Below are 25,795 nucleotides of genomic sequence, written 5' to 3' on the forward strand. Positions count from 1 at the left end.
CCGACCAGCCCCGGGGGCGTGGCCAAGCGAGGCCCCTCCCCCGCGCGCGTCCCCTCAGAAATAAACCACCACAAGTACAAACCTGCAGACTCTTTTTATTAAATTCTCCCATTTCATCTGTACAGAAAAAAAGATGCACATTATTATGTTCAGAAGTTCAGTAACATCTCAAAATTACACAGCATGGACATGTAAAAAAAACCCAAACAAACCAAAAAAAAAAAACCAAACCAACAACTGAAACAAGGAGCGGCCAGGATTTATACACAGAAAGGGTAAACAATTTACAAAAAAAAAAAAAGTCTCGTTAATGTCACATTTAAAAATAATTATAGTAATAAAAAAAAGAGACTACGTTCAAACAGCATCTGCTGTACAACAGGAATCCGCTGGGTCTGCTCTGTACACTGCGGGTGCTGGGGAGCCCCCGCACCCGGCTGGCGCCCGTCCCACACCCGCGGTGCCCGCAGCAATGGACCCTCCCTCCCACGGGGCAGGCACACCTTTCCCTTTTCTCCTAGTTCAGTATTTCCCACGGCGAGCACTTCTATCTAACTCAGTCACGGCAGGGGTGGCAGGGCTGGGATCTCAGGGTGCAGCGATTCCCCTGGCAGGGATCTTTGTGTTTTGTCAGCTACAGAATCGAATCGGGATGTTGTGCAAGGAGAAAATCTTGCCTCTGGCTAGTGAAGAGCAATGTTGTTATTCCTCCCTATTCCAGGCAGCATTCAGGAACTCAGTGGAGCAGATGCAGAATTCCACCAGCACAGGACAATGTGCAGTGCCAGCTGAATTCTCTCTGGCACATGAGTGATTTGGGTCCCCCCTAACCGTGACTCATCGGTGGAAGCAAAAATGGCAGATTTGGCTCCCAAACAAGGACACTGCACAACAATCAGTACCTGGGAGCTGCCTGGAGGATCTGAACCCCAGAATGAGGAACGTGCTCTTACACAAACCCACGTTACAGTTAAGTCCACAGAGCTGTACTTTAAATAGGGACAGAAGTGCTAGATGAAATATTCTGGTTTCACATACCACACTCGTGCACTCATACACACCTCAAAACTACCTTTTTTTTTTTCCCCAACAAAACTGATAAAGTAAAAACCCCTACACTCTTCTTTCACTTAGTAATAACATTGTGTTTTAACAGAAATCACCATCCAGCTTAACACAATTCCTCTACAACATTGTGGGATTCCAGCAGTCCCTCTGGCTTATCCCATTTCTTCCCTCTGTACCTACCTGCAGTTAGTTTCTGTACTTGAGACAGTCACAGCCATTATTTTCCATACAATGCACTTAACTGTGGATTCTTTCAGAGCAACGCTGATTATATATCACAGTGTCAGATTCTGGAGGAAATGCTAACATTTTGCTACAGAATTATTCAACCTTCACTAGGGTCTTTCCAGCCCTTTGCAGTGACACAAATACACGGATACTCAACCCAATCTGGTGGGCAGTACTTCAGGTGCCAGGAATTTTGTTTCCACCCAGATGAGTTACTCCAGCAGCCTAATGACCAAAGTGAGGCAGGAGAATCTCAAGCTGAAATTCTCAAAAGGACTTGATTAGACTCACTAGGTAAACAATAAATAAGCTTATTACTGTGAATGAGAAAGAACTGCAAAGGGCTAGCAGGAGTGGAGTATAGAGGTGCACATCATGCACAGTTCCTGACACACATGCCATCGTTTAGGAAGCCTTGTTAACCCTTGCAGCAGCAGCAGGAAGCAAATGGAGAGCTGCATGCCTTGCCAGATGCCAAACATCCAGCTCTTCCATCCATGCCCCGAGCACCAGCATCATCAAGTCTAGAATAAGCTCTCCAAGGGAAGGTTTTATGATGATCAGGAGAAAAAAAACCAAACCCAACCAACAACCATCTCCTAAACTGCATTCAGTGGAAGGCAGATTTCTCCAGTGAGAGGTAAGGGTGATGAAGAGGAAAGACTACCACAGGCTCTTCCACACTAACCCACTTGTCCTGGCTGACTGCAGCTACTGCTAACACTCCGTTAAACAGAGAAGTTAAAAAGGCTTTCTCGAATTCAAGGCAACAGCAGTGTTTCTTACAACCATTGCTCACAGCTTCCTACAAGAGTGCTGAGACAATGGCACAGGTTGGTAAGAGAGTTTGTGGACTCCCCATCCCTGGAGTGTTCAAGACCAGACTGGATGGGATTCTGAGTACCCTGCTCTAGTGTGGAAGGTGTCCCTGTCCAAGGCAGGGGTTGGAATGAGATGAGTGTTAAGGTCCCTTCCAACTCAAAACTGTTCTATGTATGACTCTATGATTCTTTCTTTCTTTCTTTCCCTGCAGTGGAAAATGATTACCTGCAGGCAAGATGATGTGTTGGCAACAGCACAACCATGTTATTTTTAGAACAGTACTCCTGTGGGTTTCTCTGCTTGCAAAACCTCTAGATTTTTAGGTATGCATGAAAAGGAGGAGAATGTTTCAAGACTGTGACTGGTATATTTTTAGTTGGGGAAAAAGCAGATTTGGTCATCACCAGTGGTAGAAGACCCATTTTTAAAACATGAAAATATAATATATTCAATGATAAAATGGCCTGGACCCCTTGCCAACCTTTAAAAGGTGGGCCTGTGTCTACTGTGACAAAAGGTTTATTTAGTATCCTACTTTTTATTCCAAATACACAGAACTCTTAACAGCATCACAGTGCACTCACACAAATTGTGAGCCTGACACTGGCAGAAACACCACCAGCCACAGACTAATACCACTGCAGAGCAGGGACTCCTAATGCCATGCTTCAGGCACCCTTACCATAACCTCCTCCAAATTAAAAAGGAAAAAAACCCAGAAAGCCTTATATCTGAAAGTAAAGAAAGTCACCTTCAGAGCTGAACAGGGTTTACATTTGGAACTATGGCTACAAACCTACAATTTTCACTGCAATGTCTTTTGGAATTTAGTGGAAGATGCTATTTCTAGACAATAAACCATCTAATTAGGCTTTTCAAGCTAATCAAGTTACAAAATGCCTTCTCAAAAAGTCACAACAGTTTAAAAAAAGCCCTCCAATGGCAGTTTAATAATGCCAGATAGACATTCTGGAGAAGCAGGACTCGTGCCAGCAAGCAAGGCTGCACAGAGATCCCACTTCCCTTGCTGGCAGCTCTGTGAGCACACCCATCTTGACAGCAGTCATTTCAACACTCACTCAAGTGATACAACACACACTTCTAATTGCCAAACTAATATTTGTGGAGTTACACACCTGTGCTACCTCAAGAGACCAAATTAACTTTTTCTCTTCTGCTCCACTTCACACTGACAGACAGCCAGGCAAGCTCCCTTAGCACCAGGGAAGAGGGGCAAGAGAAGGAATTCAGGCTTAAACGCAGTTTTACCTCACCATTTAACTGCAATCCTCCCATACACTAACTCTCCACCAAAACTTCATCGCTCAGGCTTTTGCTGCTGCTTGTGTTCACAGTGCTTTACTACAAAACCAGAAGTGTTTGTGAGACTCACTAGCATAGCAAGTCTGAGCCCATACTAGTTTGCCACCATCCTCAGAGCAGGATGAAGGTATGTTTGCAAAAAGCTTCATCAAAAAGTCATAGCAAAAGCTCACAGTATTTTGTATATGCCATTCTGTGTGTACAGCATCACCAGAATCAGCTGGTCCACACTCCAGAGTGTTTCAAAGCCACCTCCACTGTTCTTCTAGAGAACAATGGGGAGAACTGGAAATGCCAGGTCTTACATAGGAGTGTGCTAAGTGGGAAAATAAAGTTATGGTTCAAGCATCAGCCTAAGTTGGACAGTTTCAGGCACATGGTTTTTACCACAGCACCCAGGGGTAAGCACGTTCTAAAGGTGAATAAAACATATCCTCCTGTACACATTGATTCTTGTGCAGCCTCTTCTAGATTTCATCAACACACCCCATGTTTCAGTCAAAGCACCTGTCTTATGAGCTCCACACCTCCTTGTACTTGAGGAACACAGATGATGGTAAGAAGAGGCCAGAACTACTGGTGCAGCTTTTCCAAAACACATTCTCTGGACTCTTGGGTGTAAGTATCAGGTTCTGGAAGTATAACTATACATAGCACAAATGCACATGTTGATGATAACTATGCATGAGCTAAAAGCTACTTCCCTTAAAGATCCAGACGTTTCTGCCTTTCATAACACACTATCATTCTTCCATCCACTTGGCAGGACTGGCACCTGTGTCTCCTACATCCCAGGAAAATGCCAGGTGTTATCACTATCAATTGTAGTTGTGGAGATGAAAACCACTCTTCAGTGCCACCATGCAAACCATTAAGACCATTAAGAGTGTGGTTACAAACCACTGTGCTAACCCACGAGTAACCGTTACACAGAGAGAGAGAGGATGTGGGGTGTTCTGGTGCTTTCTGCAACACTGACAGAGCACTGCACTGCCAGTGTGTCAGTACCATCTACACACAGTTAAGGGAGGGTAACAGCTTAAAAGTAGCAAGGTAAAATAAAAGGAGTGTTAGAATTTTACTGCATCATTGCTAATAAAAAAGTTGACTGAGTAACTGCTCAGAGCGCTTCCTGCCCACTGACACTCTTCACTACTGACAGGCTCTACATACCTCGTGTCTACATCGTGCCTTTAATCTACTGAAACACAAGTTGTATAGCTCACATGAGTATTCAATCCTGGTCAGTATTTTATTCTATCTTGCGAGCAGCAGAGGAAGAAAGGAAGGACATCTTTTCAGCCAAAAAAATCCACGGTCACATAAGCAGGATATTCACTAGGAGACGACACCAGTGATTGGTGTCCTTAGGTTGTCCAAGACTATGCTCTGAAGATGCTTTACACAGACGAGCAAGACGTCCAAAACAAGGCCAGCTGTGGTGTAAGATGCAATTTACCCTTTAATTTCCTGCCTCAACTTCACCCAGCCACAGAGGATGACTAGACTTCAGTATGAACCATTACCTAAATCATATAGTCGGTATGCAGAATATGTCTGTCTTTAAAAATTTACTTAAAAACTGCTTGAGCTGCAGGTCATATCAGTCTGATTTGGAGAGTGAAGGCAGTTCCAACAGTACAACAGAGACTTGTCTACAGGCAGGTAAACGAGAGTCTGCTAACAAAGGGGTAACAAAAGCTGCTGGCTGGGCTGCCAATGTTGCACACAAACTTTCATAGGATGAAGATGCCATGGATGAGATCCAGGATGGGAAAACTGAGCCAACACCTGCTGCTTTTCTAATTTTTTTTTAACTTTTTTTTTTTTAATTCTCCTCTCACAAGAGGGGGTGGGTAGACTATACAGAGGAGGGCTGTACAAAACTGGGCACTGGGCAGGCATTTCTTCAGCAGGCAATCCAGGCTCTACCTGTCCTTGAGCTCTCTTGTCACCCGCTTGGTGATGCGTCCACACATCAGACCGATGAGGAAGAGTACACAGATGCCAACCGTGATCACAGACAGGATGTAATTCTTGGATGGAGAGGTCATAACTTGCATGGCAAGGTCAGAAAAGCCTTCTGCTGGGGCAACCTGGAGGTGGAAAAGGGAATAAATGAGCCAAGCTTTCCACGCAAGCCTCAGCTGTGACCGTTACCAGCTTTAGTGTCCGGTACTGCTATTGCGGCATCCTGTTGTTGCTAGAATTGGCCTGAACCAGAAAAAAGCAGGCCTGCAATGATTCACCTGAAGGAACTGCTGTTCAGGAGGCACCTTTATAACAGGAAGTTTTCCTGCCCCTAATTCATTGCCCCACACCTTCTCTGCAGGAAACTAAGCCCTGTGTGCACAAAAAATAGATAATTCTGCTTTGTTAGGAATGCATCCAACACAGAGAAAATAAGACGTAAGTTCCAAGAAGACAACCTGATTTCAGTTTTTCTGGACCAAACTCAAAATACTAAACTTCATTTGGAAACAAGAATTTCATTACAGTTGAAGTTTTTCATAAATACCTTGCAACAGAGAGATCTAAGGCATAAAAAAATGGAAATCATTTACATATTCACCTTTGCAGCATAGCTCCACATTTCAATACGATCATTAAGGCGTTTCTTGCATTCAGGCTGCAACCTCACACGCTTATCTTCCAGAGCTTCCATTAGGCATGACATTTCTGTAATGTGCAGAAGATGGTGTTACAAAATAGAAACAGCGGCTTTGATAATATGATGCAGAGAGGGGCTCTTCCATTCTCATGAAGGCTGATGGTTACAAGGCTTTCTAAACAGACCTGGCAGACTATGCCTGAGGCTAGCAATTTCACCAAGATTCATGATCAGTATTGCATTTGGAGATGCAAGGAATTTTTACTTCCAAAAAGAAACTACAGTACATATCCAATATATAATTCATGTGGTTTACATGAGATTTTATGAAGTCTTGTCTATCTGCACCTTCAATGAGCTGTACACTCTGAACTCCATGCCACCAGCCTTTAGAAAGAGCTAAGATCAAATTCAGTTCAGAAAAAAACCAGCCTTATCTCCTTAGGCTTGTTAGGCATTTCTTTTGGACAACAATACATTTTGAAAGGTTTAACTTCCTGACTTTTCACACAGTTGTGAAAAGGAAATGGGATCACAGTGTTCTAGTGCCTGCAGAGGGGCTTGGCCAACTAACTCAAGTTCGTTTAAATGCTCATATAAGACACAGACAAAATTTTGTATTTTTTATTCATGTTACCATACTTGACTAATCCCTAATTAGATGTTTTCTGCTTTGCAGTGAAGAATTACTTAGCTCATAGCAAACAGGCCACAGACTTAGTTAAACCAACTCCAAACTTTTAATGCACAACTGTAAATTCAAGCACTTGCAGGCAGAGCCCTCTCTAAGCTACAGACTCGGACACAAGGAAAGACTTCTTAACACCCATTCATCTACCACTTCTGCTGCTGTTCCATCCTGTTGTCTACAAATGACTGGTGGAAATATCTTGTATGGAAGATTACACGGGTAAGAAGCTCAGGTTAAGTATCTCAAGACTGGGAGGTTACACAAGTACAGCACGAGCACTTACGGCGTCCCCTCCCTGGCGGGATGGCAGCACAGTGGTGTTTGATGTCTAGGGCACAGGCCGTGTGGAGCACTGGGTCAACAAAGATATCTGCTTTGCTTTCCTTCAGCATGTTGAGCACTTCCTGCAGAGGAGGAAATTACAAGTACGTCTCAGAAAAAGGAGGCAGAACAAAACTCATACTGATCAACGTCTCTGAAAGGTGTATCATTTCAAATCCAGGATCGTGAGAGAACCCACCACTGTCCTTGGATAACAACATATATATGGATATGGACATAAGATGAATGCTGGTTTGTAACATTCCTTAAAATACTCATATTAATCTAAAAGACAAAGGCAGTATGCCAGGACTACTTCAGTTAGAACTGAAATCAGGTGTCATAGTCATGACACAATTCATACAGCCTTTGGCAATCATCATCAAGAAAGGATTCAAGTCTGGAATTGCAAAGGAGGAACTTTCAACATAATTTTCACTGGCAAATTGAAATTGAATTGAATGACTGCAGGCCAGAACTGAGATGTATAGGGAAATTTCAGCACTCTGGCCTCATACTAGCTAGAACATGACCTAGGCTGTGATCTGAAAAAATCACAGACTTCTGCAGGCATGGAAGCTTTTTAGAGGACATCCAATTTATTTTCTTTACCTTCTTGCACATCTCAGTTTTTATTTTCAGAAGATTCACTTTCAGACATTCTTCCACCTGCCCAGTCTGCTCCTGAGCTGCTGCTTCTTCTGCACACAAGCTGGAAATCTATTTTGAAAGAGGTGGTTTAACATAAGTAGTTCACAACAATCATCCTTGCCTTTTAGCACTTTTATATCTCAATATGTTAGTTCATCACAGGGTGCAGCTGAAGAATACATGATGAGATTCCTTCCCCCCCAAAATCCCCAAAGCCAAGTGCAGCCTGGCTCATGCAATATGCATAACCCTTTGAAAGCCAGCAGCAAGAAGTCAATATCACTGTACTGAGGAGGAGGGCAGGGAAGAAAACAGCATGGAAAGAATGTGCAAGTATGAAATAAGTAACACTTGAAGCATGACCAACTCTGTTACCAAAAGTGAAAACTCAAAAAGCCTGACTGTATTCCAGTTAAGGCTGACAAGACCAGAGAGCTGACTTCTTTTTGACAAATGGAAAGAAGTATTTTTCCATCGTCACAAGTACTGATAAGATCCCAGATGAAATAATTAACTTCATATTAGCACTGCTAATATGCAGGAAACTGCAACTCTTGTGCACTGGACAAAAGTCACAGCAGAGAGTCTGACTAGCTAGAAGCAGCTCAAAGGGATTTTTTGTTCTACTTATTAGGAAAGCATGTTCTGAGAAACAAAAACCTGTTACATGAAGGAAGCTTTAATTCTGAAAAAACAGCTACGGAGTTACTCTCCTACCTCATCAGAACAGTGCATCTGAAGCTGGGGATCCAGCCGATAATCAAGGGCTGATTCCTGGATTATCACTCGAATTTGGTCCTCACAGTCTGGAGAGAGACGCTGGTTGGAGGAGAGAGTCATTAACTCACTCAATGACCTTTGGAAATCAACCACCCTGTACATTAACCTGTATGCTATAATATTTCTATAGGAACATGAAAAGCCCCTTTAGCTGTTACACACATTGAACACACCACAAGCCCAAATTTGATTTGTTATTCCATGACTGTTGATCAGCACGATCTGAACATTTTCTCTTTTGCAGGCACCGGTTCTACTCACCTGGTCTGCATATTTCAACTTCAGGCATGAGATGACTTGACCTTCCAACTCTGTATCATCCTTGGCCCTATTCAGGATATTTTGGCAGAATTTTGGTATGTCTGCTTTGCATGCCTTCCTGAGCACGGGGTTTAAGCGGTAATCTAACCAGGAGAGATGACAGTACTTCATTAGAGCACATATCTCTTCAGATTACAAATCATAACACTCCGAAAGAGATGGGATAGAAATTTCCTGGATGACATTATACCATTAAGGAACATAATTTTTAGGGAAAATAGTATTTTTTCGTAACAGAATTTCAAATTGTGAGGTAAGAGCTTCAGAAATAAGGAGGATTCAACAACAGATGCTGACCCTCAAGAACTTGACTAAGGTCTGTGTGTACACAGAAAACACCAAAGAAAAATAAAACAAAACTGATACTCTTCCAGCCATGCAGAACTCCTCAGGCAAGCAAGTTCTGGTTTTATTACAGAAGAAGATACCTGTGTTCTGTGTAATCTGGCGCTTGGTAATCATCTGCTTGCATTTAGGATCCATCACTTCACTGTTCTTGTTTTGTTTCAAGCACTGTAACATGTTTTTTGAATCCGCCTCTGGACAAAACCGCTACAAAAAAATCCCCAAAACCAACAAGCTGCATCACTTAAAAGCACTTGAAAAAACAAAACCCAAACCCAACCACTGGCTTTCGATGCATGGAAGGGAATAATCACCTGCCTAACAGAAAGGTATAGAGCCACCCTGCTTAGCTCCAACATCTCAGTGCTACTCTCTGAATTGGCTATGGGCATTAATGTCTCTGCTTATGGACTGAGCACTGAGCTGTACAGTCCTGACTGGCTTTACCAAAAGCAAATTGCCTTTATTTTCTATTCTTAAGAAACAGTGCACTTGGAAAGAAATACCCACCAAATTAGGTCTCATAATCAACTACTTTTGTCCCCATTTATTTTAGAAAGTAAAAACCTAATCTTTTAAGTCTATGCACATACTGCTGTCCTGTGTAAATGCTGCTTGGACAACGCAACAGTAAAGACTTTATTAGTACCACTCAGGGCAAACTAAGACCACACACAAGGAGAAAGCAGAGAGGAGCTCATTACAATAATTAGCCCATTCCCACATTGAATCAGATAGTCAAAAGTGAACCAGCTTACCCAAAATTCAGACTAATAAGGTACTAATTTCTTTTGTTAGAAACTAATTCTGTGGGTGTAAGATAAGGATTTTGCATCTTCTCCTCAAAATCGTGAGGATTTGATCACAGATCTCTTTTTAAAAGCGGGTCTGAACTGGAGAGCAAATAACTCTCAGGATGTTCTTCATCAGCCAAAATATGGAGTCACTACATACAGACCACAAATACTAGTGGTTCCAGGGCCTGGAATTCTGGCTACTGTGAAAGAGTGTCTTATATGAACATATGAGTCATATGTCATATATGAACAGCAGTTCACTGATGCTTTCTACGTGGTGCCACTTCAGCTTTCATTTCTAATTCAAAGATATATATGATTTTGCCTGCCCTATCAGTTTGATAAAAGTCTGTGTGCACCAGGTCAGGAGTGAACTGAAGATCTTACTCTTCTCTGTAATCATAACTTCTTCACCCTTGCTAAAAGCCAATCCAAATCCAAACTGACTGGATGAGAACTGTATTAGGAGCCTCAGCACAGTTTCCCTTATCAATTCTGCTGGCAGTTGGGAAGACAAATTTTTAGGGCACAGGCTTTGATCAGGAAGTTGAAAGAGAAGAGCCCTGAAGAAAACCTCAGCCTGATTCAAAGTTAAAAAACAGATTACTTTGCAAAAATGCAACCATATTTCTGAAAAAAGCACAGCAATGTTGTAACAAGCCTTTATGGGAAGCTCAAAGCTGATAGAGCTCTTATATCCCAACTCACCCTCTTAAACGAGCACACTACCATTACCTTGATCATCTGCTTGCAGACCCTCATGAGTGTGTAGTCCAGTTCTGGGTCCATCATCTCTGTCTCCTGCAGTTTAAACACCTTCTGGTGGCACCGTGTACTCAATTGCTTCTTGATTTCTTTCAGGCATTCAATAATCTACAACACAATATTGCAGGCATAATGACACACTGTTGATATAATTCTGTCATACACAGCCATGTGCTCCCCTAATGACCACCTTCATCTCATTTGGGCAGTTAAGTTCCCAATGCCTAGATTTTATCAAAGTCATTACCAATGTTTATTTCCAGGACTTGCTTTAAGCTCATCTTTTCTCACAAAGATTTAATGAGATGAAGAGGGTCTCTTGGACTTATTCCAGAACCACAAATCTCATCCTGCAGACATGCCTACAAAATCTTTAGCAACATTTGCAGTAAACAGCTGCTAATAGCTTGACACCAGCATAAACTGAAAAATGAAGGGCTCACAGTATTGCAGTGACTCAGTATTAATGCTAGTGGGCCAGTGGAGAAGAAAGAAATTAACATTCCAAAATACTACCAAAATATTTGACTGATATCAAAATGAAAATCTCAAGCTGCACTTACACGGGCAAAAGTGTTCTTCAAAAGTTTTCTGAAATGAAAGTATAAATTAAATTGTAAATTATTAATAAATTCCATTACCTGAGCATTGCCATAGGGCACGTTCTGGCAGTAATTTTTGATGTCACTTTTACAAGCCTCATACAGTTCTGGTTCAAGTCTGATATCCTCAGTCTGCAGGAAAAATTACAACATGAGCCTTAAAGTAGAACTTGAGACTATTTCACTTTTTTAACCTCTTAACCGAAGACCTCTACTCACCAAAAGTAAGCAACCCTCACAACAGGCATTGAGTTTCTTTGAATATAAGGGACTTGGGTGTGAGAAGTGGTGTTAGGAAATCAGCTTTGGAATTCTCTGCAGCAATCCCTCAGCTTTTTAGACTGAAGAAAGAGTTTAAACCAAACTATAGAGCTAGCAAGTTATTTCCAATGCCTCTCCTAAAAGGGCATCATCACAACTGTCCAAGACAACTAAAATTTTTCCACATGAAAACTAAAGGACATATTAACAGCCACCCAACTAGTAGGTGATCTGGAGGATGTGAATGAAGTTTCCTGGTTTTGGTGATGCCCAACATCTGAATTCCTCCATACAAAGGCAAGAGTGCGGCCTCTCCAGATATGGACCTACTTAAGGTGAAGCTTTGGCACTTAAACAGTATCTACAGGACAAAGACCTTAAGAGTTTATTACTGCAAGCACTGCAGCAGGAAGTTGAGAGGCAGCTTTGCCTACCAGAACAAACACTACTCCTATTTATCCACTGAGCAACTTGAAGCAGCTGGAGTCGAGTTGCTTCATCTGTGCTTGTTTCCTTAGTCTGTAAAATGGAGCTTTTGTTCTCTCCTAGAGGATGTTAAGGACATCAGAATGTGTAGCACGTTGCTGTCTCACACTAAACATAATCACTTCTAGCTGAAATTCCAATGACCATTTAGCTTGCCTTAGCCTTCATGAGACTATATTTAAGGCATTAAAGCAGACAATCAGTACTTTCACCATGAAGGGCAATTGAACCCTTGCAAGAAAAGGGGAAAAAATAAATAGGATACATCTTATAAACAAGCTTCCTTTTTTTCCCCCAAAAGTAGACAAACCAGGAAGCTTTAGTGGAAGGACATCACTACACGAGTGGGGAGGACACGAGTTTCAGGCATGTTTACCATCTCCAGCTCCTCAACACGCAGCTGTTTGCGGCACTTCAGAGAGACCCTGTGCTCCTTGGCATCCTGCAAAGTATCATTGCGCACAGTTGTGCTCAGACAGATCACCACATCCACCCTGCAGAAAAGAAAACAGCTTTTTATTCATACACCCTTCACTAAGACCAGCCAAGGTTGATATTGGATTACCACACCAGAGAAACTGACTCCAATAATCCAAACACAGTATAAAATTCGTGTGCTTACTTTGGGGGACAGTTCTATGTAGAGTAACTGTATCACAATTAAAACCTGAATTGGAGTCTAGATCAGCAGACAGGAAGACATTCAAAATGTCACCAACGCCTCTGCCCAGCAAGAATTCTGCTCTTAAGTCATGTCAGCACTTTAGAAAAGCTTTGCTTCATCTCAGAAATAGATGATGGTGAATACCAACATAGCATTGCAAGCAATCCTTTTACACTATGGGAAGGGCATTTACCTCATAAAATGCAAATAATCTTGCTATCCACAAACAGGACTGACCTTGTGTGTAATTTAGCCTTACACTATTGCAGTAGGACATTAAAAAAAATCCCTTAGACTGCAGTGAATACACCAGATAAAACAAGTGGGATATTCTCCCTTCCCAGATCAGCAACTAGAACAAAAGTAGTCTGCCTCTTAGAAGACAATGAATCTAGCAAGGATATAAGACATTCTGGGACATGCAATCCACTAATTGCAATAATTAGCTAATTTCACAGCAAGTAAAATAAAGAGGAGAGGCTTCTATCCAGGAGTAAAGCAGAAGTAATTTTAAGAGGCAGGCCTCTACCTTAAGCAACTGCAAACACAATCACCAAGGGAACACATACAAACTAATCAGCCTTTAAAGGAAGTTTTTGGTCCTATCACAAAATACCCTGTCACTTAATTACATATTTATACAACCAGACTGCTGTTTGGGCAGGCACTGCATACTTTTTTTTGATGTTGGGGCACAGTTTCAGCACATCCTCCTTGCAAGCCATTTTGAACTTGTAAGAGAACCTAAAATCTTTCATTTGAACCTGCAAGAGAGAAATGAGGAGAAAAACAACTTCAGTCATCCAGAGTTTAAAAAAAAAAAAAGACAAAGTGCTGGCCAAAAGAACACTTGCTGAATCACACAATTAGCACATACTTTTGCTCAAATTTAGTAATATGGAAGCAAGGGGAATGCTGCACTGCTGAAGAAGTTGGGACCCTGTCTACCAAATGCCCACTAGGAAGGAAGGGCTGAAAAGAAATCATCTCCAGAAGTGACCATTTATGACCAGGCATGCAAATACAACTGTCTGAATTCACAAGAGCTCTTTAAATACAGTGAAAAATCAATTTCAAAGAAGGAGCTAATTTCATAATTAGCTAATTCCCAGCAATACCCTGAAAGAACAGAACAGGCTTCCACGGATAGCAGAGAAAAGCGTTGCTCACCAGCTGGAAATGAGTAACACCAATTGCACATTTTTCATTCATTTCCTTCTGGTGTTTGTTCTGTATTAGACACTCCATCAGGTCCCCAGAATCAATCTGGTTATCTGCAACCTCCTGAAGAAGAGATGAAAGACATAAAAATAAACTGCTTTTACGAGTCATGGGTTTTGTACTCTTTTAGCCCACTGTGACCAGGAAATATGGAACTTCCAGTTCCACTCTCCATGGTGAGCTCACTATTAACTGACCACCCTTGAGCTGCACCACACAACTCCAGCACACAGCTATGTTTAGACAGTTCAGGAAAGAACCATCTCAGAAACATACACACTTCAGACTCAGAAGAACACACTGCAAAGACTCAAGGCTTACATGACATATTATAATTAGGTGCCTTCACTGCTCTTTCACTACTCAGCCCTGCACCAGTGAAGTTATTTCAGCAGTGCTGAGCAGCTGCACAGAGTACAATGGTTAGACACGCCTGCATGTAAAGGAGAAGGAAAAAGGTCTAGTATTTAACTCACTGTAAAGAGTGATTTTTGCCAACTACAGAGCAACTTTCATTTTCAAACTAACTTTTATGCTAGGGCTCTGCAACTGCAGAAACATTAGGCAGAACTAAGAACTTATATTTCGGGGTGATATTTTAATTGAAGACTTTTGGAAATGATTACCTCTGATTTTACTTTTGAGGCGTAGCAAGAACTAATACTAAAACTCTCTAACCTTTCCCACTGAGTTTTTCCTCAAAGATATTCACACCATTAGAGTGCACTCACATGACAGAATGTCTGGATAATGGGCTCACATGCTCTCATCAGCAAGGCTTCAATTTGAATGTCCTGTAGAAAAGACAGTTTTTCATTTTCACAGTGAATGCACAAGAGAAAAAACCTGTTATAACAACTCAAACTCAACCCAGTTCACAGGGTTTTGAAAAATGCAATCCAGACAGCTATGCCCTTTAGCTCTGGAAATCCTGGGGTTCACTCTTGCCAACATGGCAAATGCAAGACAAGCCTCCCAGCTTAAGGGAAGAGCCTGGGCTCCACAGAAACTCCTGGCTTGGATAATTCAGTCATTCTCCTCCAAACTAAGTGCTAGAGCATTAGAAATCACCTTACACCTAGGCAGGAGTTGAAGATTTGGCATAGTTCTGAGAAAACCAAGTTTCTAACCACTGGAAGGGAACTTTCCCTAGGGCGCAGTGTAAATTTTAAGAGATATGGGGAACAGTCTGGGTCTTAACAGTCAAATATGCAGCTTCATAAAGGAAGTAAAGCTGCCAAAGTCACTGGAAACCTCTATTGATGTACCTGGTGGTTATTGCTTGCCAAATTTTTATGGCTGGAAGAGAAGTTGCAATACAGTACTCAAAACTATTTGCAAGCAAGACCAAAATCTCAAGTCTCATCACATATCTTGACTTGTGTTAAAGTTAACTGGGGTCCTGTGCAAATCTTAGTATTAGCACTGTAAGTGACCTTTAAAGCAGGAGATATGCCATCAACAGCCTAAAATCCTGAACTGTTGTTCATTTCTCTTCCTCAAGAACCTCCAGGAAAACTTCCACTGTATGGGGTAAAAAGGATGTATTTTGATGCCAGATCCTAGCTGCATTTCTACAGCTCCTCTAACCTCAGGTTTCTTCATCATTATTAAAACGGCATGCTTAACTAGACATGCTCATCTATTCCCTTTACCCCAGGGCTGAAATCCACTCACCTCAGACTCCAGCTCAGTGAGGTTTCCCACTATGTCTCTGCAATCAGATACCAAGTCATCAAGATGGTCCTGAAGGCATTCCAGCTCCTACAGAAACAGACATTTTAGTGTGTGATCCAAGAACCCAAGCTGAAATTCTTAAAACATTGTTACACCTGTGAAACTGCCCTCCTTTTTCTGAAGTCCTAAGTCTCATTTAATCCCACTCCTCTACTAGCATTCCCAGAACACACACACATAGTAATGACTGAAAGTGTTGGTCTAGGATGTTATCTTACCACTTATTCTCAAAAGCTGCATGATGTGCTTTCACTTCTGGAATATCCCATTTAATCTGCCCTTTCCATAACCTTAAAGAGAGGTTAGTTACCCAGCCTATGATGGGCACTTCAGAAAGACAGGGGTGTCTACAGCATCTGCTACAGAATGGTCCCTTCACTACAGCCCTCCAGGCACAGCAGTCTAACATGGAAGTATCTGCTGAAACTTTGTTAAGTAGATGCAGATGTTAGTTCAGTTCTCTATAAACACAGGAAGCATGTCAGTATTTGCCAACTGGAAATGGGATAAAGTTTATGCAAGAAATATCAAGCTTGTAATAGAATATTATAAATAAGAGGTTGAGGGAGGTAGGGTTGCTTCTTTAAAGCCCTTTTAGCAAAATATCCCCTTCTCCCATCTCATTCCACTAGCATCTGAACATGCAAAGCTTTTTTGCACCACCTGTCTCTGTCTGGTGCAGACTGTGTTTCAAACTGCACTAATTTTTAACACATTCTCCACTATCAAGAGGCAGCAAGACATCCTTGTATCCCCTTTATGTCTTTCCCACCCATCCAGCTTTGCAAACAAAGCAGCAATGATATTGTGTACAGTACCTGCCCTGTCTCTGTTTTTTCACTGCACCACTTCCCCAAGTCAATCATGCACTTGTCCTGGAGGGCTGGGTCCAGCTTCACATCCATGGCTCGCTGATGGAGGATTCTCTGCACCTCTGCTCTACATTCTCGTGATAGCTGCAAAGAGAACAGGGAGTGTTTGGCATATGGGGTCCCTAAATCCACACAGGGCAAACAGGATGCTGTCAGGTAAGGTTCTGAGAGCGACCACAAATGCCATCATCAATCCCAAAAGGCACAGAAGTCCTGCACTGCTCACCACAGGCCTGCCAGGGCCCCCACAAGAAATGAGGGCTCCAAAAGAAATTTGAGCTCTGTCATTTAGTTTAGATAGACGCTCCTCTCATCCCACTAAGTCAAATTTTATATTTTTAAACCTCTACTTTTAGAGGTGTATGAAATGTTTTATGAAAGAGATGTCAGATCAGGTCCCCAGGCTATCTGCTACACCTTCACTCAAGGCTACAGACCAGTTGTGGAGAAGAAAGTCAAAATAGCTCATGCCCTTAACACCAAATGAGAAGCCCAGAAAAAGGCAACATAGTGCAGCTGTAATTTCTGCTCAGCAATTCCCACTGCAGCACATCAGAGTCAGCACTTGCAAGACAGGAAGAAACAAACTGTAGGAAACCAAGGGATACTGATGTGGTGCTCATCTGACCTAAAATGCACCAGTTGAAACTTAAAGCTTCATACATTTAAAAATCCAAACCACTGCAAGCTACCTAGCATTCTGTCAACAGCACTGGAAACAAATACAGGTCTAACCTCCCATGGGTTTGCTTCCAAGACTAAATTTCAAAATGACAGCTGCTCCCTTAGCCTACTTTCCAAAAGAAAAATACATTTAAAAACCTTTTCTCTCTCTGATAGATTATTTGCAGGGTGGCTATTGATTTCTTTGGTCAGCACTAATATAAAATGGAATGAAAAAGTTTCAACTCAGCAGACTAAGAAACTGCATTAAAAAAATTATTCCTAAAAGAGATGCTTTCAATCAATACTTGACCTCTGCCACAAAAGACCTTCTAAATCAAGCTGTGGAAATTAATTTTTAATCCGGGCCATTGTGTAAACCCATCAACTCCTAGGGACTGTGTACACTACAGTGCCAAAAGAAATGGAACTGAGTACCCAGGTGCTTTCATCTGAGTGCCCTGCTAAAGGCACGAGAGGGCAGCAAACTTGAAAAGAGCAGCTCTCAACCACAAATGCGATTATGGTGGATCTCCAGACTGCAGGGCAGCAAGTCAGATCCCCACTGTCGTCTTCAAAGAAGCATAAGCACATTCACCAGTACAGCATGCTCCAAAGAACGGGAAGGATGTATTATATCAATAGGAAGAATGAAATGGAATATAATCTGAAGCTGGGCAAAAATCAAAACTTAAGTAGCAACAGCAAAGAAATGCTGATCTTGAAACTCCTTTTTGCATAAAACCGATTTTGCATCTATGCTGGCTATCTGCAAGGAATCACATTTCTCTTTGGAAAGACATGAGGGAGGACTTGTACAGGGTTTGAACAGAAATGTACATTGGTGTCAGGACACAGTTCTCTCCATGGGCCTGTGACATGGGTCAGTCATCCTGCTGGGCCTACTCTGCCTCACCAGAACAACCACCTAGACCTTCAGGGCACCCGTGAGGAGGAGCTAGGCACTCAAAGCAGGGCAACTACCACCTACAGTAAATTATTTATAGTAGCTTGTCTGAGTTCTGGCAGTTTTAGCATTGCGTGTCGAACTTCCAAACAGGTGTGCAACCCTTCTACCACAGATCAACAAGCAACAAGTTGTCCATTAGCACTCACCCTCCTTCCCTGCTCCTCTGTGCGATATGCATGCCTGTACAAGCAGGAGAAAACAGCTCCTGGAGGCATCAGCTCACTGGTCTCATTCCAGCCATGGGTATGGCAGAGGCGAGAGGCATCCCCCTGACACTTGCGGTAAAGGACTGTGTCCAATCTGCAAACAAAGCAGTTAGCATTGGCACTTCATTCAAACATGGAATGTTTTTCATATCCCAAAATGCTTTGGAGGCAGAAAATCCACTTCAGGTTTCAGGCACCACTAGGACACCACACAGCAGCAGTGTCTGATCAACTGAACCAACAGGTGGCCTTAACTCAATTCAGAATCAACTCCCTAAGTAACACCAAAACATTTAATTAAAGATCAAATTTTCAACACTTCCTGAAGCACCTCCCATTTTCTTCTGCAGTATGCCAGCCAAATGCTGACACATGAGAAAAGAAATCATCTGCTTGATGCCCTGAAGCAGCAGAAAGGCAGGTACGTACCACATTTTGATTGTGTAATATCTTACACTTTGTGCTGTTGCCATTCTGAAACGCCATTTCCATAAAAATCTGAGTTGGATTGATTCTGTCTGCCCTGGATTTGAGCCAACTGCGAACTCAGAGCCCACTGCTTTGCATGTAAGCAGATCTTTTAAGATGATGTCTAATTACATGAAAGCTAAGTGAGATATTGCTAATCTTCCAAAATGGAAACTTGATATTTATAAAACACTATAGGAAAAAAATATCAAGTGATTTCAGTGGACACAATTATATAGATAATGATAAAGGTATCAACAAAACCCATTCTACTCTGTACATCTGTCTGAGGCACACAGTCAGTGCAACAGACATAAGCCAGTTCTGGGGAACAGTGGTTAAACAAAGATAAGCAAATGCTGCCCAGCCTGCATTATGAATTAGAATCATTCTTACTCCCAGGAAAATGCAAATAATCAGTCTTCCTTCTTCCAATCATTTAAGTTTGACTCAAACAATGAATTACCTGCTGGAAACAGTACAGGCAGGAGACCCAGCAATGAAGATAAACAGGAAGGGGGGGAAATTAAGTATTCTTGTCTACCTATGGAGATAATTTTTCAGATGACTAAATGAACAGCCAAAAAGCCTGAAACTCCCTGCTCCATAAAGCCCCATCTTTAAAAGCAGAAGGTTCACAGAGCACATCAGCTCTCAGCTACTGGCAATGCTGTCCATAAATACATGACTTGCTCTGAGTCAAGATTTTCTTAACATTTGATTTGAACACTCCTTGCAGTAATCAAAGCCCAGGACTTCTTGCCTTACACTCTTTGTGGCCACTGAGAACAATTGTTCCATTTCTTGCAGCAACCCCATTTAATGTACTCTATTTCCTCACCTCTCAATCTTCTTTAGAAGACAAGCCAAACACTTATTCTTTCCTCACTGGTCATGTTTATCAAATTTATTCTCTCCTCATCCTAACCAACACTGACACAAGGGGCTTATATGTATTTAAAACAAAGCACTGCCATCTCTGGATGAGAAAGATGGAAATGTAGTGCTCTGAAGGGTATTACATCTGCTCTACAGGCTGTAATCACAGAGAATTTGAAAAAAGGCCGAAATGGAGGCAGGAAGCTTCTCACACAGTGAGTCTTTGTTATACTTAAAAACTTTGTTTCCTTGAGTTCTGTATTGTAGCACTTGGAGTAGATACAACTGGTTGCCACCTGCAGAGAAAGGGACCTTTGACTTCAATATAGTCAGACAGAATTCTTTAACTAAAGATGCAACGAATTTTAGAGCTCAAAATTGAGAACTTTTTAAGACTGCATCACTTCTAAAAGAGAACCTGATTTAAGTGGCATCACACCTTTTCTAAGAAGCTTTTACTTTTAGTGTTCTACACAAGCATTAACACCCTACTGACCTGGAATACTTGAAAGTCCTCTTCTGAACAACCACAAGCTATACTGTTTTACAAGGCACTGCTAATGCATACAAACACTTAATATAAACAACAAGTGAAGATAAATCTTGTTTTACAGTACTCACTTCCAGTCACGAGATATAAAATACTGGAGCTCCAGGAGCCTATGCTCACAGTCTTCTACCATTTTCTCAGTATACAAGTGCTCCATCAGGCAAGACAGAATCCTGCAAACAAGAAAGTCAGGCCACAGACTGTTAAAATCATGCTGAGCTTCCCTGTAACAGCTGGTGTTGCCAAATCAGTCGTCCAGTGAACCATAGATAAGATGTTGAAACTCAGTGAAGATCTTTCTCTTCCTTCAAAAAGATTACATCTAAAACAAGTGCATACCAGATTTGTATTTGTTGTGTTCCATTGTTTTAGTTATCTCAGCAAGTCTGATACACAACAAAATCAAAAGGAGTATTGCATTGAAAATCTGGCCCAGGGGAGAATACATTATCAGACTTGAAGACAAAGGAGACACCCATCTCCGCAGTATGGGTTTGCTTATCTGGCCTTTCCAGGTTTGTCAGTTTGTGATATTGCTTGAGAATTGCATGGTTAGAGAAATTAGCACATCAAATGTTACAACCTTAAGTCTAAGTGCCTGTGAAAGCTACATCCTTCACCAGTGCTAAACCAGTCCTATAAAGGACTGCTTTTACAGCAAGAATGGAGACATCCCAGGGCAGCTCTGCATGACTGATCTGGAGTAACTAGTCTGGATAAATTTTAGTGTATCTATTGGTCAGCCACACAACCTTCATGAATGTCCAACAGAAAAAAAAAGCCCCAGTTCTGACTGAGAGGCACCTACATGGGGTCTCCAGACCGTATGTGCTTGCAGGCTGTCTGTATCACCGACTCGCAGGCCTCGTTCAGCGCGCGGTCGATGCGATAATCGGCACCGGGGTCCGTTTCCTGAATCAGGGTCTGAAGCTGAAGAAAGGAATTGTGGACAGGAAAACAAATGTTAAAGACATAAATGAGACCACTTACAATCTCTCACTGTGGTAATTCTATGCCAGCAACAACACCATGATGTATGAACTCTGCTCTGCAGTGTTTTATTTTAAGAGCTTGTGCTGCCAACTCCAGCACTGCTGGACCCTAATTATTATTATGAAGTAGCCCAGGAACATTGTATGAGACCAGTTACACACTGAAGGTCAGCCATGACCTTGGACTACTTACATACCAATTTACAGAACAGGAGAGGTAAAATTTGATTTGCCTACTGTATTTTTGATCTGTCTTAAGCTTCGATGGTAGCCTCATTCCATAAGGCTGACAATACAAAACACACAAATATTTTGTATTTTCATGAATACTATTTACAACTGAAACCTGAATCAATGTCTTAAGATAGTGTGCCTATCTACAAAGTATAAACCAGTTTTTAAATTGCCTGCAGAGGACAAAAGGTTTTATTGAAATACAGGATAAAATGTCCTACTCTGATGTCCCATGAAGTAACATTTCCTCAGGGATGCCTGCTCAAGGTTTTGGAAGTCAGGGTCTGTAGTACACATTTTTTTAGTGTATGTGTTTGTGTCTAAGGTATAAAATAAATCCAGGACACCGTGTTTTAACTACTCAGGAGAAGTCCTGGTGTAAGTGAAAGATGAAAACAAAAATATTCCAAAGATTTAGAGACCAGGTGTGCCAACCCAAAGCTGATATCCCAGCACTCCCTTTATGACTTCTAAATACTTTCAGTTGTCATAGGTAAATACAGTATGAACAATTCCATCAAGTCTTTTCTTCTTGTGAAACAAGTATTCTGACAAAAGCTGCAGAAAAACAATTCTCTTATTAATAAGGAAATATCACTTAGCATATTTAGGTTCCACCAAGCAACACCAGAGATGCTAGATCCTGCCAGTACAGCTGCAGACCTTTGAAGGGCTGGTGCTCACAATTAAGTGACATTGTATCTTCTATCTGATGACTTAGCACAGCGCACACACCCTCCCTGTGGGCAGGATCCTTTATGAGACACAGCACACACCATGGGGCCCTCTTTCTAACTTAGAAACTTGAAAACTTACAGAAAGTCATTGTTCCTCTACCATTCACAGAGCTTTAGCATTTTGGCAAGTTCACTACTCAAACTGAGACTAAACCCCCACACAGCTCTGACATTTGGGTCTAGATGTGCTTCCTGCACAACAGCAGTTAGGTGTGAGCACAGACTCCCACATGCAAGATCACTCTGGCTGAGGTGTCTCACAAGAAATGGAACTTCTCAAATTAAAATACTGGGGTTTGAGAACGTCTAACAGTGCATTTTGTTCAAAATTTTAAATACAAATAATCACTCATAATCCACCTTCAGGAAAAGGTACTAGTCAATGTTCTTCCAGGAAAACAACAGGGATGTTCTTTGGTCGTGTTTTCTTCTTTTAGGATTCTTTATGCTGTTTCTGGCATATGGGCTAATGTCTTCCTTTCATAGGGCAAGCAGAATCAGAGCAAACCTTCAAAGACAGAACAGGAAGCAAAACCAGATCCAAAATAGATGTTTCCCCTTCCAATTGCCTCTGGCAAACTTTCTAGGCAGGTGTGTCTGGTCATAGAGCTTCTACAAGGAAGAATTTCAGGATAACACCTGTTGCTTTGAGTTAGCCAAGAAATCAAGGTGCTGTATTAGCATTAGCTAATGATACAGCTAAAAGCACAAGGATGTGAGTTTTTGACTCTATAGAAAAGACAACATCTGGAGATGGACACAAAGCACTGCAGCAAGCTCTGCTGGGAGCATCCCAGAGCACCTATGCTGTTTTCCTCTCTTTCTGCAAGTGAAGATGTAGGGGCACCACAGACAACTGCCCCACCATCAAGAGCCACACCAGAACCACACACCAAAGGTGCTCTCTAGGTACCCAAAAAGAACTGAAATGGCCCCAGCTTACTCTGAAGAATGGATCTCCAACTTCCCTTATTCAGGGCTTGCCATATGGGCCAACCTCATGTGACAAGCAATTGAAGCCTCTAGCCCAAGTTGCACAGTATCTAAGAGTTTCACACAATATTCTCTTCCTTGCAAAGATAATTTATCTGCCTTTAAAGGTAAAAGCAGAAAGCTCATTCTAACACATTAAGTCAAAACACAACAAAGCCACTGACAGCTGAGACAACCCTTACCATTCAAACACAAAAATTAAGAACAATAAATTATTTAGTACTTCAAAAGTTGTAGGCAGCTATATAGTAGTACTGTGTCAGTCTTCAGAAACTCAGAACATTGGAATGTTTATCCTGTTCTTGCAATCATCTACTTCCTCTTGCCCATAAAAATCCAGACAAGCTAAATGTAGGTATAAAATCAACACTTAATTTGCTTTCTCCTGCCCTTTGCCCAGAGAACAAAACACATTTAATTTCAAGGGGACTCATGGACAATCCTATTTACTATTGCATCAATTTACTGTAAAAAAATAAAAGCAGTAGCTTAAGTATAAGAAAATTAAAAAACCTCCAAACTTGCCCTAAATTTCTAAAGATATTTTTCTCTGAAAGTTTGAAATCCCATATCACTTTTGGGGGCCTCCTCCTTTGACTTATTCTGAACATGCATGTCATGATCTAAAAGTTATTCCCAATATTAACTGATCTTATGAATATTTTCAAGTAATGAAATTCTGAAGCAGCAGTTTCAATTTCATATTTAAACAGAAACAAATATTCAGTTTTTCACACAAAGGCTGCAAAGCTTAAGTCATGCACTACAGATCCCTGCAGGAATGACTCAAACTGTACAGCTGCTGCACCAGTACACCTGGTATTTATGCAGAAATAAGCCTCATCACAAAAGCACCCTATGACTTACAAAAATTTAACAGCTATCAATTTATCTTTGATAAAACACACAAACTGGCATCATTTGAGGCTCAAGTTTTAAGCTACATTTAAACAAAAATGTACAGAAGAGCGGCTCTGTTTATTAAAAGAAGTCAAGAGCACACATCTCCCCAAATTCCAACATCAGCACTAACACTCCCTTGCCATTTTTATCATTGGTGTCACTTTTTTGGGCTCATGGATCATTAAAACCAAAACCAAGTATTAAGTACAAAAATGTAATTTCATATTAAAAAAACACTAATGAGTTTGAACAAAAATTAAATTGTTTTCAATTTAAAGAAATGATAAGCAAGATGTCCTTGGGCCAAAATGGAGTTAAAAAAAGGCAAAAGGAAATATCCTATTTTACAGAGGTAGTTTGGAGGAAAATGGCATTTCCTTCAGTGGCTGCAAGTACATCAACACACAGCAGTCTGCTGTACCTCTCTGTCCCCAAAGTTCCATTTCCATCATTAGAGCTGAATGTAACAGCAAAGTAAAACTGAGTGGGAAGGTGCTTTGAAAGGTTTTGTGCATTTCCAAGGACAGGGCACAGGGGGGAAAGGGAAGGAGAGGGAGAAAAGGGAAGGACAAGGAATGTTTTACCACTATAAAAGGCACGTTTCCCTACACCTTGCACCCAGGACAGAATTCCATTACTTCAAAGCTGGCGGAGAAGAACTACAGAAGATCCAATAAAAAGCCCAAGGCACAACAATCCAAAATGTATTTTTTGAGGGGAAAACCACCACCCTTACCCTTGCTACACACCGAGTTCACAGCATGGCAATTACACAACTGCTTCCAGCACTCAGTGGCACCAGCAGAGCCAGACTGACTTCAGCAGAGCCTCCATCACAAGGCAAAACGTTGACAGAAATCAGTGCTTTTACCAACCGAACAAACTGCAAGCGAAGTGACAAAAGGCTCCTTACTGCCTGCTGACAGTTGAGGCCCACGTTGCCCTTCTCGCCGCGCACGACCTTCATCAGGCAGTGCAGCGTGCGGCCCTTGCGGTGCAGGCCCGAGCAGTGGTGCTCGATCTCCCCGCGGCAGCTCAGGATGATCTCCGGGCTCAGAGAGAAGTCTTCCATCAGCATGCGCCGGTAATCCAGCATCTCACCCTGGCACTCACTGCTCACTTGTCGACCTGAGCCAAGAGAAGATGATGTGATTTAGTAGCAATGCTTAGCAGAGCCCTTCTTGAACTGTGCTACCAGTGTTGGAAGAGCGGGGACGAGGTCCACACCAGACTAAGACAAGTGCGCTGGAGCATTCGTGCTGGGGAATAAACCAGTGGTTGTGGTAGCTCCTGTCATTTCAACAACCCTGTAAAATATAGCCAGTCTATGGATTTAAGACAGGTTTTTAAAAAAAGAATGCCTGAAAGATTAGGAGAATCTGATTTTGGATTTCACATTACAGGAGTGGCTTCTGAAGAACAGCTGAAAGCACTCATGGATCTGCAGTTCTGCAGCACAAGTCAGCTTTTCCCCTCATGCTCAAGGCATGCTCAAGGGCTCCTTTTTTCACAGAAGTCATCTTTGGTAGGCTCACCAGCTTGGTATGTAACTGGGAGAGGAATTTGTTTGGACAGCAGGTTAAACATTTTCTCCAATGAAAAGGTTCTCTAGGGCAATAGTACATAAATGCTCA

At 41.8% G+C, this 25,795-nt stretch overlaps 1 protein-coding gene across 1 annotated transcript in view; it reads right to left on the reverse strand.

Annotated features, from left to right (window-relative positions):
- Positions 1-75: 75 nt before the first annotated feature.
- The window catches only part of GLG1 (golgi glycoprotein 1), an 80,798-nt gene continuing 55,078 nt past the window's right edge, over positions 76-25,795 (reverse strand). Inside the window, exons 8-26 of the mRNA XM_084215394.1 lie at positions 25,075-25,289; positions 21,111-21,232; positions 20,374-20,475; positions 18,346-18,499; positions 16,513-16,650; positions 15,635-15,721; positions 14,689-14,751; positions 13,907-14,020; positions 13,412-13,500; positions 12,449-12,566; positions 11,365-11,457; positions 10,694-10,831; positions 9,245-9,368; positions 8,757-8,899; positions 8,433-8,534; positions 7,677-7,784; positions 7,027-7,147; positions 6,014-6,120; positions 76-5,537 (exon numbers count right to left, since the gene is read on the reverse strand). Coding sequence (XP_084071520.1) covers positions 5,370-5,537; positions 6,014-6,120; positions 7,027-7,147; positions 7,677-7,784; positions 8,433-8,534; positions 8,757-8,899; positions 9,245-9,368; positions 10,694-10,831; positions 11,365-11,457; positions 12,449-12,566; positions 13,412-13,500; positions 13,907-14,020; positions 14,689-14,751; positions 15,635-15,721; positions 16,513-16,650; positions 18,346-18,499; positions 20,374-20,475; positions 21,111-21,232; positions 25,075-25,289 — 2,306 coding nt within the window. The 3' untranslated portion in view covers positions 76-5,369. The remainder of the gene's footprint in view (positions 5,538-6,013; positions 6,121-7,026; positions 7,148-7,676; positions 7,785-8,432; positions 8,535-8,756; positions 8,900-9,244; positions 9,369-10,693; positions 10,832-11,364; positions 11,458-12,448; positions 12,567-13,411; positions 13,501-13,906; positions 14,021-14,688; positions 14,752-15,634; positions 15,722-16,512; positions 16,651-18,345; positions 18,500-20,373; positions 20,476-21,110; positions 21,233-25,074; positions 25,290-25,795) is intronic.

Source organism: Fringilla coelebs (genome assembly GCF_963513975.1).
Source record: "Fringilla coelebs genome assembly, chromosome: 14".
In the NCBI taxonomy this organism is placed as follows: domain Eukaryota; kingdom Metazoa; phylum Chordata; class Aves; order Passeriformes; family Fringillidae; genus Fringilla; species Fringilla coelebs.